This window comes from Pimephales promelas, chromosome 6, assembly GCF_988280905.1.
Source record: "Pimephales promelas chromosome 6, fPimPro1.hap1.1, whole genome shotgun sequence".
Lineage (NCBI taxonomy): Eukaryota > Metazoa > Chordata > Actinopteri > Cypriniformes > Leuciscidae > Pimephales > Pimephales promelas.
This window is the reverse complement of record NC_142774.1, coordinates 40,996,790-41,009,527: the sequence shown is the minus strand read 5'-3', so window position 1 is coordinate 41,009,527 and position 12,738 is coordinate 40,996,790. Positions and strand designations below refer to the sequence as shown.

At 36.9% G+C, this 12,738-nt stretch overlaps 1 protein-coding gene across 7 annotated transcripts in view; it reads right to left on the bottom strand.

The window, feature by feature from the left end:
• runx1 (RUNX family transcription factor 1) overlaps positions 1-12,738 on the bottom strand; it is a 115,433-nt gene that overhangs the window by 54,070 nt on the left and 48,625 nt on the right. For 4 of the 7 annotated variants that reach the window (XM_089132580.1, XM_089132577.1, XM_089132579.1 and 1 more), the window contains 4 exons: positions 7,513-7,681; positions 6,558-6,634; positions 5,435-6,076; positions 5,087-5,218 (listed from right to left, as the gene is read on the bottom strand). In XM_089132580.1, coding sequence (XP_088988706.1) covers positions 5,087-5,218; positions 5,435-5,510 — 208 coding nt within the window. In that variant the 5' untranslated portion in view covers positions 5,511-6,076; positions 6,558-6,634; positions 7,513-7,681. Of the gene's footprint in view, positions 1-5,086; positions 5,219-5,306; positions 6,077-6,557; positions 6,635-6,967; positions 6,991-7,512; positions 7,682-12,738 lie in introns of those variants that run through there. The other 3 variants (XM_039648350.2, XM_039648349.2, XM_089132576.1) reach the window with 3 other exon arrangements.

The window sequence follows — 12,738 nt, the reverse complement described above, 5'->3', positions numbered from 1 at the left end:
TTGCTGTTTCTTTGTAATTATTTGTGAAATTTACTAGGAATTTCAAAAGTGGAAATTGTTTAAAAGTAAATCCTATATTTATTGTGTTCCGTGTGCAGATTTAGTGGTATGAAATAAAACTAAATGTGATGATACTACTTACTTCAAGTCATGGTAATTTAAAAAAAAAAATGATTTATTGTAACAATTTACTTTATTCCAATGAACTAGTTAAATAAATAATTTGAAGCAAAATATTTAGTTGATCAAAAACTGGTCTGATTGCAAAAAAATAATTATAGAAAACATACTTGCCACGTTAAACAACTACTTTTTGCCGTTTGCACCAAGACCGATAACGATATAATGATAGCAATATCTATACTAGCGTCCACGTGGCAGACGATATCATTGTGTATCATTGCTCGAGGTCTCTGATTGGTTGTCAATATTTTAAAAATCGTTCTGAAAGTGATTCCAACGTTATCGTTTCCCGTTATGGCTGTGGACTCTGCTATTAATGTTGAGAATTTTTTTTAGATCTATATCTTTATCTTAGATCGGTGTGAACGGGCCTTAAAGCGGCTTTCACACTAATCTCACACTAATAAACATGTCAAGCCAGAATGTCAAATCAAACTTATATTTACAAAAAATAAGTAACTTTAAGAGCGGATTTAATTTGAGAATTTGAGATGGATAGTGATACAGATAGAGAGGGTTACATACACACACACACACACACGATCTGATAAAGCGATACCACAGAGAGATATATGGGTAAATCCTCGCACGTGTCTGTCGGTTGGTGCACTGATATAGATGAAAAAGGCCACAAACACACAAACCCAGTGCGCATATACGTACGCTACTCCACTCTTGCATATGTTGAAATGTCCTTCAACTTTGCATATGGATAGTTTTTCCTTGATAAAAGCAGATGCAAATGGGCTGTATGCAACATATAATTAAATATAAATGCAAATGTACATGGGAAAACATACACATGTGCAAAGCCTCTGCCCAGTTGAGGTAATCAGGGAAACGGGTGTATTTCATTCTTATATAGTGATTGGAGCAGCTATTATTGGACACAACTGCTTTACTTTGACGTGAAGTCGACTGCTAATGTTATTGTGAGGAAAATAGAGTGCAAGATGTGTCCAAACTAAGTAAAGTCAGGGAATAACTAAAGCGGAGATTCGATATATTATAGTGTTGTCAAGCACTGTCGCAACTTGCCGTATAATATTGCGTCAACACTCTAAACAATGCTGGGTTGTTTTAACCCAAATTTGGGCCAAATATGGACAAACCCAAATTTTGGGTTAAAAATGTAATGTTTAACTTTCAACAACCCAACATTTGGGTTTGTCCATATTTGACTCATATTTGGGTTGTAACAACCCAACATTTCTTAGAGTGAATCAAGCTCTACATAAACTCTAAAATTGCTAGGTTGTTTTAACCCAAATTGGGGCCAAATATGGACAAACCCAAATTTTGGGTTAAAACTGTAATTTCTAACTTTCAACTTTTTTTATTGCATTTTTAACCCAACATTTGGGTTTGTCCATATTTGACCCAACTTTGGGTTCTAATTTTAACCCAACTTCAACTTTTAACTTTTTTAATTGCAATTTTAACCCAACATTGGGGTTTGTCCATATTTGACCCAAATTTGGGTTCTAATTTTAACCCAACTTCAACTTTTAACTTTTTGTAATTGCATTTTTAACCCAAAATTGGGGTTTGTCCATATTTGACCCAAATTTGGGTTCTAATTTTAACCCAACTTCAACTTTTAACTTTTTTAATTGCATTTTTAACCCAACATTTGAGTTTGTCCATATTTGACCCAAATTTGGGTTTTAATTTTAACCCAACTTCAACTTTTAACTTTTTTTAATTGCATTTTTAACCCAACATTTGGGTTTGTCCATATTTGACCCAAATTTGGGTTGAAACAACCCAACTTTTTTTTTTAGAGTGAATCAAGTTCTACAGACACTAAACAATGCTGGGTTGTTTTAACCCAAATTTGGATGAAACATGGACAAACCCACATTTTGGGTTACAAATGAAATTTCTAACTTTCAACTTTTTTTATTGCATTTTTAACCCAACATTTCTGTTTGTCCATATTTGACCCAAATTTGGGTTGAAACAAGCCAACATTTCTTAGAGTGAATCAAGTTCTACATGGATCAAATATGGACAAACCCAAATGTTGGGTTAAAAATGTAATTCAAAATTTTAACCCAACTTTCACTTTCAACTGTACATTTTTTAATTAACCCAACATTTGGGTTTGTCCATATTTGACCCAAATTTGGGTTGAAACAACCCAGTGTACATAAAATGAGAAAGAAATTAAATGCAATAAGATGCATTACACTAATGTTTTTATATGGGATATAAATCACATTTTAAACATGACAGCAAATGAAGTGCATGTTCACTCATGCACGTAAAGACATCTCAAGTATATTAGTAGAAAAAAGATTTTTTTATTTATAGTCATGTGGCCTTTGCCTCGTTTTTGAGATGTTACATCGAGGCTGTTCGCATGTGTTTAAGAAGAAACACGCATCGGGTGCGACTGATAAACTTCCTGTGTTAACTGAAAGCGCTCACACACATCAAGATGCATGTGTGTATGAGAAACAGACAGTCAGGAAACTGAAATGAGCAACTGAGTAAAAACATAACCTCATTAACATCACCTTTAGAAATGATCCCACGACAGGATCTAGAACAAACACGAGTGCTTCATACGTGGATTTAAAACACTAAAACAGTTAGAAATAATTGAACTGAGAACTGAGACTCTACATTTGTTCACAAAAAAATGAATAATTGAATTTTAACAGGACTAGCTCCTGCACAAATTTCAGTTAAGAATGAACTTGATAAATACATTTTAATTAGCTGACAAACCAATAAGCAAACAAGCTGAAATGAGACTTTCAAGTAAAGCAACCAGACCTCATAACCTCATTAACATCATCTTTAGAAATGATCTCACGCCAGGATCTAGAATGAGCATTTCTAAAAAAAACACTAAAACATTTAGAAGTGAGTGAGTTAGAAGAGCCAATTAACAGCATCTGTGAGATGATCCACTCAGAGAGGAGGACATCAGACCCGCTAAATGAGTCAGTTTAACCAAACCAGGGTAATTTCCATTCACCCTTAACCCACAGTCCTTTCAGTCTGAGCAAGAAACTAAAGCATCATCTTTGGGCCTCAGCTGTGAACTCACACACCCACAGGCATCAAAAACAGCGCTTCAGAAACTCCACAGCCTCCAATGAGAGGGAAAGTCCAGAGCTGCATACACATGAAGCTGTTTTCATCAGAATAATATAAAAAAAAAAACAGAACTGAGATTTAGACCAAGAGTGGACTTCTTTCTCATGGCATGAAGAAGCTCTAAATGTGTTAACGCTAATTATTGTGCCATACTATGTATTGTATTTGAATTGTCTTTAATGGGAGCACGAAATGAACGAATCTTTTTTCGTGTCATTTGGTTCATCCAACGAACGAAATGAATGAGTTGACTCGGGAAAAGATTCGTTCATTTTGATGAACGAGTTTGAACAGGAGAGTCACGAACGCGCATCACAGAGCAGAGCAAAGCGAGCGTTTGAGCTTATAAAACTTAAACTTTGTTATTTTTTTTTTTTAAATGAGTGATCGTTTCGCTTGATAAGACCCTTATTCATCGTCTGGAATCGTTTAAAGGAGTTGTTCACTTTTGAAAAAACTTTTGCTGATTAATTTACTCGCCCCCATGTCATCCAAGATGTCCATGTCTTTCTTTCTTCAGTCGAGAAGAAATTAAGGTTTTTGATGAAAACATTCCAGGATTTTTCTCCATATAATGGACTTCGATGGGAACCAACCGGTTCAAGGTCCAAAAGACAGTTTCAGTGCAAACTGTTCAAAGCGTTTTAAACGATTCCAGACGATGAATAAGGGTCTTATCATGCGAAACGATCGGTTATTTCAAAACTTATTCCAAAAATGTAACTTTTCTAAGGACAAATGCTAGCCTTGCTCTATTCTGTGAGGCCCGTTTGTAATGTCACGTAATACGTAATTACGTTCAAAAGGTCACGGGCGACGTAGCCGGAAGTACAGAGTCAATGTTTACAAGTTGAACGCATAGGTTGAACGTGAAACTAACTCAAACGCCGTTTACAAAAAAAGGAATTAAAAGGTAAAACTTGTAAACACTGATTCTGTACTTCCGGCTACGTCGCCTGTGACCTTTTGAACGTAATTACGTATTACGTGACGTTACAAACGCGCCTCACAGAATAGAGCAAGGCTAGCATTTGTCCTTAGAAAAGTTACATTTTTGGAACAAGTTTTGAAATAACCGATCGTTTCGCTCGATAAGACCCGTCTGGAGTTGTTTAAAGCGCTTTGAACAGTTTGCACTGAAACCGTCTTTTGGACCTTGAACCGTTTGGTCCCCATTGAAGTCCATTATATGGAGAAAAATCCTGGAATGTTTTCATCAAAAACCTTAATTTCTTTTCAACCGAAGACAGAAAGACATGGACATCTCGGATGACATGCATATCAGCAAAAGTTTTTTTTAAAAGTGAACTAAAATTTGTGCATTAAAGGCGAAACATATTTAATAAACAGCCTCATGGAACAAGAATTTCTCAAGAAAAGTGCCAATGCAGTTTCTACTTCAATTCAGTCTTGTTGTTCTTTTCCTGGATCTCACTGAAGCTTTCAGACTCGCTGCCAGAGAAGATCAACCTCATTAATCTATTGAGGGTTCAGCGTTCAATACAACCTCTCACACTATTAAAGCATAAGCAACATGAGCTTAAAAAACATTAAAGCAATAGTAAGTTTGGCACGATGCAAAAACCGACACAGCTCCGTTTTTCTCCAGCTGGGAAACCCGTCGGAGTCCAGCATGCATTGAATGAGGTTAACCAGTACTCAGTAACCCACAGACCTGTGGTTTTCAGATTCAGCCACAAGATTTCAGTACTCCACCGACACTGCAAACCAGCTTCGTCATTTTGCGCAAACATCGGCGTGGAGAGAGTAAAACACCGGCTCGGACACTCACCCCTGGAGAAGCACGACTGGTACGACGAGAAGCTTTCGAAGATGCTGTTGGAGGCCATCTCCTCGTCTTCGTCCGAATCCAACGCTTCCAACTTGATCTGCTCCCGAATTTTGAAGGGCTCCCCGTTTTGCCCTGCAAAGAGCAAGAACACACACGCATGACGACATGCAAGAGGCTTGGCCCGAACGCTGATCCCCGAACCCCGACATGCAGTACACACCCACACCCGGGAACCCGTGGTCGCCCTGAGCCGGTCCAGAGAGGCGGTTCGGTCCTGGGACTCTGTGCATGGTTCACAGACACGGGCGATTGCGATCGGTGGTCAGCCTGTGGTTAACTGATGCTTACCCTTGAGCAAAAGAGCAGGAGCGCAAACGTGTCGCTGTGGTTTTTCCGGCGAATTGTCTGTTTCACACGATGACATCAACACGCATCTCCCTCCCCCCTCGTGCTCTTCAGTCCCTCTCGTCTATCTTTATCTCGCAGATCTCTAGTGCCTAGAGAGCCGTGACCGGTCGCAGACTTGGTTTGTGGTTGTGGCGGCCCACAGAAAAAGCTTCTCCCTTAGCCAGACGACAAGTTTAACCGTTCCCCACAACTAAAAAAAAAAAAAAGCATCCGAGTGTCATTGGGCCGTTCAGGTCACATGCTCCAGCAAATTTCATTCGGACTTTTTTCTGCTCTGTGCGATCTGGCGTCTGGGCCGGTCTATCAAACCTCCACCTGTTGGCATTTTCTTGAAAAGGAGGAAATACACGAGGTCTGTTTCAATTGTAAGAGCGTGCGAGCTCAACAGAAGGGGGTTGAAAGTGAGTGTGTGTGTGTCAGAGTTAGTGTACGAGAGCAAGGCGAGTCACGCTGCATAAGTTAAAGCATGCAAATCCATCTTCACCAGAGGACACAATTAGTCCTGTGTCTCAGACGCCATAAAAGCGCTGCAGATCGCCAACATTTACATGATGCCTTTCGTATCAGCTTCATCTGCTGGTTCTGCAAGACAAACAGAAAATAAAAGACAGGGTGTTTACTGACAATCTCGTGTCATTTTCAGTATCCAATCAGAATTATGTATAAAAAAAGACATTTAAGCCACTATACTGTAAAAAAATATAAAAAAAAATAAGTAACCTGGTTGCCTTAAAATTTTAAGTTGATTGAACTGGAAAAAGTGAGTTAATACAATGAAGGAGATTGATTCGAAATGATAAGTTATCTGAACTAAAAAAAATTAAGTTGATTTGACAAAAGAAAAAATGTTGTGATAACAAATCTTGAAAATATTTTTTTTTACAGTGAACTGCATTTGAAAACAAAATATTCTAAGAAAATAGTGTCGCCACGTCGTTTGATGATGGATCATGTGTAACTCAAGTGTCCAAAAAGTGCATCTGACATTCAATTCCATTGAAAATTAAGTGGCATATTTGATGATCAAGAGGAAACAAGTCATTTGAGAGTGAATTGCAAAAACCTTTTCCATGCATCATCAGGCTGTGAATGAGGCATTACTTTCTGCTTCAAGTTACGTATCATTTCAAAGTGTTGATCCTGCAAGACAAACAGAAAATGTAATTCAGTGCATTTACTAGCAATAAACCATTGTTATGACTAGTTTGGTCTAAATAACTTCAGTATCTGCAGAAATATTTAAAAAGAGAACATATATAGACTGAGATACGAATTAAAGCACACTTAAAATACCTAAATATAATTGCATTAAATATCAATTAAAAAAAACTTCTGAAAAAATAATGCAATATTTTTGATGTCTATTGCAATAACCTTCATATATTTTCAAGCGCAACTGACATTCAATTAAAGTGAAAATGAAATTAGATGACCGAGACCCAAAAAGTTATTTTAAAAGAACATTGTACAAACATTTTCCCTGTGAATCGTAGACTTCATTATGTGTTTTGCATGTTGCATGGCGCCTTTCATATCATTTTAATCTGTTGATTCTGCATGAGACACAATATAAAGAGTGTTTACCATCAATAAACTCACATAACATCCAAATGTCACTTTTATAGTATCATCTGACATGCAAATACATTGAACGTTCGTATGAGTAAAATATTCTCCTTTCCCAAAACCATGGCGTTACCTGGATCAAATCAAACTGCGTTATGCGTTTTTGAACATAATTGCAGGACTCATTACCGCCTCACCTGCCCTTAATAAAGGCATTGCATTACACGTGCACGAGGGTCATGATATCACGCGAGACTCTTGCCTATCATGCAACTGATTAGGACGTTTTATTTTGTCCAAAGAACAGAAACCCCTCAAGCGCCCATTATCTCGTAGCCACACACCTGCGTCCACCTCCAGATTAGACGGCCCCAAATTGGCACATGTACACCTGCATCACGCCTCCAGCACATGCCAAACACACACCCACCTGTGTCCAAACACACACACACCTGTGTCCTGGTGGTCCTGGAACCGTTTGGACGGGAGGTTTGGGAGTGGTGGGCGGAGTGCTTTAGGTGCTCTCCAGATGCTCTCCCTCCCAAACCTGGAGTCAGATTTCACCCCAGCATCCAGACACGCTTACACACGACAGTGTTGTAGAATGTCAGGTTGATTGTGCTGAAACAGTTTAGAATTCCGAAAAAATGAATTGTTATAGAATACAATTAGGATATTTTTACAGATTGATTCCATTATATGATTCCAGACCTAGAACCAATGTTATGGTCTGAAGAACATATGACATCAAGAACTGGAATCGGTTCTTAAAGGGACAGTTCACTTTGAAATTAATTTTTGGTATGTTTTAGCTTCCCTCAAGGGCATCCAAGATGTAGGTGTCTTTGTTTCCACAGTATTTTCAATTTTGATATTTTTAGGTCAAACCGTTCATATAATGGAGGTCTATGGTCACCACCTCAAAGAGCATGCGCAGAGAAGTCCAAATTAAACATGATTTAATGACTCGTAAATGTAAGTACACATTGATGTCCTAAGACACAAAATGAGCGGTTTGTGTGAGAAAACGAACGTATTTATATCGTTTTTACCTCTTGAGCCACAGCCACGTCCAAGTGATCTGAGGGCACGGGCGCTTTGTGACTGTGGTTACATGAGGTAAAAACGATATAAATACTGTTGGTTTTCTCACACAAACAGCTCGTTTCGTGTTTTAGGACATCAAAAAAAATACATTTACGAGTCATGTTTAATCATGTTTAATTTGGACTTGAGGTGGTGACCATTGACCTGCATTATATGACTGATGACACGAACGGTTTGACCGAAAAATATTAAAATTGAAGATACTGTGGAAAAACAAAGACACCTACATTTTGGATGCCCTTGAGGTAAGATAAAACATATCAAAAATTAATTTCAAAGTGAACTATCCTTTAAATCAGTGGCCGAATTTACAAAAAAAAAAAGAAAAAAGAAAAGAAAAAAAGTCACACTTTACGATTAGGTACTAATTCTCACTATTATCAATGAATTTTGCTTCAATAAACTCCTAATTACTGCTTATTAATAGTTTAGTTTAGATATTGGGTGGGTATGATTAAAAGATGTCGAATATGGTCATGCAGAATAAGGCATTAATATGTGCTTTGTAAGTAATAAACAGCTAACATAATATCTTAGTAATATGCATGATAATAAGCAACTAGTTAATAGTGAGAATTAGAGCCTAAACTAAAAAAAGTTGACATTTCTCAAAAGAATTTTCCTAAAAGCAATTCTTCAATTTTTTTTTTCAAATTTAGCAAAAAGTCACCTAACTATAATAACTGACCATAGTTCATATTATTAATAATAGGTGAGATCAGAGCACTCATGTACATCCCTTGTACTAATAATATACAGTATGTAATGTGTTATATTGTAAATGTTAAATCTATAATAATTACCTTTGCAGATTTCAGTTTATCCAAACTTTAAGAGGTTATTTACAATATAAAACTACACATTTAGAAGTTTAGAAATGCCAAATCAAGCGACACGTGACCTGGATTTGCTTGTGTACATGTTGAAAGAGAATCAAACTGCTTTCAGACTTTCATTTGGCAACACAGAAAAGAAGAGAAACAGCATTTTTATGAGCATCAACCTAAAAAACGTTTAGGATTTTAACAATTTATGGATTGTTACAAGCCAGAAAACCTGTGTAGAGCTGAGAACGGTGAGTAGGGCTGTCTACTGAATCTGTAATTTATTTATTTTATTTTATGTCTTGGATACACAGCTGTCCTACCACACACACACACACACACAGGTCTCCTGCTGTGTTCCCATCGCATCATGAAACTGCATATTTTCATCCCTGAGAAAAACACTCCTCGTTTCATAGGCCGCAGACAGTCCTGTATCCATGTATCTTTAGAACCAGAAAGAGAAAGAGTAAATTAGCTTTAAATGGTCAATAACATAGTAGTAACACACATTGTTTTGACACTTTTGCACAATTAATGAATAGATGGATGAATAAATAAATATTGCTTATTGGTGCCTCCTAATATTATGCCTTTTTTTTACATTTAATCATTTAGGATTTGAGTTTATGACACTTAAATCAAGACATGAAGACTGTTTTAATTCATGCTGATTTAAATAATAAAAACATAATTGTGTATCTAGACAGGATGATTCATTACAATGAAAATCATTATGGAGAATAATAAGAAATCCAGACTTATTACAGTAATGGGCGTGGAAATTAACATGGAAAATTTTTTGACATAATTCATTAAATATTTCCTCATAATTTCTCCACACTGAACATTCAAAGGGAACAGATGATTCGTCTGCCTCTGGTTCAAGTTAAGAGATAAAAACAGGGACTTTCCTAAAGACTAGTCATGATGAATATAATTATTAAACCCTGAGTCACGTCAGGCCAGGAGATCAGCAACAGGAGGAAAGGAAAGGAGTAAATGTGAGTGTGTCCGAGCATTATATAGTTTGTTTATAAATAAAGTACACATTTCAGCATTATAATAATCTTTGTAGCCTATTGGTATCATCTGCAACGTTTTAAATAATTTGTCAATGGGACACATTGGTGTCTCTCACACCAAAGGCATGTGTCTTATCCACTGCGCCATCACCACCCATATTTAAAATAATATATTGAATTTTATAGATGTATCTCACATGTGTCCATGATAGTGTAGATTACAATGTTTTATTATAATAATGTATTATATAGTGTCCATTTCATTAATTTAAAATATTTAATATTGGGTGCATCCAAGTTATTTGACATAGGCCTATTTTAACATTTTTTTTAAGTAACCCAATAGTTACTTTCCCTGGTAATTAGTTACTTTTATAATGATTTAACAGTTACTATTTGTGAGAAGTAACTAGTGATTATAACTAATTACTTTTTTAAGTAACATGCCCAACAGTAGAAGCTAAAGTAGAGACAGAAGCAGCGTTTTCACAGATTCGCGTTTTTGAAGTTTACACAGAGATGATACATTTATTACAACATTTTTCATCTTGGAAGCTGTTTCAAGGTTTGCATTCAGCACCGAACACTGTTGTCGTGTAAATGCGCATTAAAAGATTTCCGTCATGTAAGCGGCCACTAAGGCCTTGTCCACTTTCTCCTGCGTTTAAAAAAAAAAATGCTCGGTTAAAAAAAAAAAAACATTGAATTTAATAAAAATCTCTGTCTAGATGAAAAAGCAAAAACACGCTACCAGCAGGAGGCGATATAACCCTAACCTTAAAGCCACATTGGCCAATCAGAAGCCTAACAAAAAGTTATAGAGTGCCGAAGTTATGACGTGACTTTGTAGGCCAAAACGTGGAAGTGAGTTAGCATTTTAGCACTCCCGGCTCTATGGGTTTTTGCTAAATCGCCTGAAATAAGGTCTGTGGTGAACAACGCCTCATGTTTTGATCTATGACATGAAACACACCAGTTATAACCTGCTTGTGTTTTTTTTTTTTAACTTTATATAGGCTTCAAAATATATACATTTTTATAAACAAGATAAAAATTATCTTGATAGACAAAACGCGTAAGGGTCGCAACTTATTTTTTGCGATTTTCTAAATGTATATGGGGAAAATGCATTGCTTTTCAATTGAGGGAACCCATGCGCTTTGAGTTATCCTACAAAGTGACGTCATCACTTCGGCAAAAACAAACTGTCTACATGACAACACTGTCACCGGCGTTTCTGAAAATCAACATTTTCAAAAATGTTCAGTGTCCTGATACTGCGACGAACGGCCGAACCGCGTTAAAAAAAGTCACGGTAATTAAAATACCCGTGTCCGTGTGGATAAGGCCTGAGTTAATAACTAATGATCTTTGCAACGGAATCAATCAAAACTAACTTTGTCTGGACAAAAACTTTATTCTAGAGCTGCTGTAATTACTGTAGCTGTAGTTACTGTAATCTCCTGTTATCACTGTAAAGCTGCTTTGAAACAGTCTATACTTATATCTTAAAGATGTTTGTTTAACTTTTTGATTCAGTTTTACATGTTCTGTTGGTTGTATTTTATCCCAGCTTTTGTGTAGTGTTAAAAAACTGAAACAGAAAGTGCTTCTGGACCAGTGTTGTTTACATCTTGTGAAATGGTCTATATCATGACCAATTCGTACAAATTCGTACAAGTGATTAAAAAGTGGCTAATTCGTACTAATTCATATGACCTCACTCGTACGATTTATCTAAACCGTTTAGGGGCGGGGTCAGGGGCAGGTCATTCGTATGCATTAATAAGAATTGGCCAACTCGTAAAATATGTACGATTTAGCAAAAATCATAATCGAGTGAGGTCATACGAATTGTTACGAATTAGCCACCTCGTAAAATTCGCACGAATTGCCGTGAGATCGGGTTGGTCTATATTGTTAAAAGCGCTACGTAAATCAGTCCCTCCAGAAAAATTATGCGATCGCTGAATTCAATGCCAAATCAGCCAAAGTCCGCATATTTATGCGGGGGCCGCATTTTTTCAAATACGCCGCACTTTCGCCGCATAAATTGCCGATTTTTACGTGCAAAATATGCGGGTTTGCATAATTTCATAATCCTCGCATTTTCGTTGCAAAAAAAAGTCACATGTATCTTAGCAGAAAGTTGAAAAATGTTGCGTTTGCTTCACACAAGAGCAGCCATTTCCCCCTGTTTCCATGGGAACGTTATGAAGTGACGCAATTACACGACACCAGACAGACTCACGGAGGTGATTGACATCTCACAAATTGAACTCGTATAACTGTCTGTCACACGTTCTACCGTCACATCGTTACTTAATAAACAACAATATAAAAGAAGTAGCATCAAACAGAAATGACCCGCACACATGGGGTGTTCGAGGCTCACATATAACACTGCAGAGAGCTCTTAAAGGGGCCACACCTTATTTACACTCGTTACGGTCTGAAATAAAACAAGATGAGAAATTAAATATTCCCAGCACTTTCTATGATGTAGTATGCTTGCTTATCAAAGGAAGTAATAAGAAATGACTAGTGAGAACAGGATTGGGGGAATCACTTTTTTTCTCTTTTTCATCAAACCGCAATTTTTGCAAGTTTCCTCAATTTTTGCAAATTCCTGCAATTTCATCGCATAAAATCCCGCATATTCCATCGCATTTTTAAAGATAACGGACCGCGTAATCAATCAATTTTTGCCCGACACAATCAC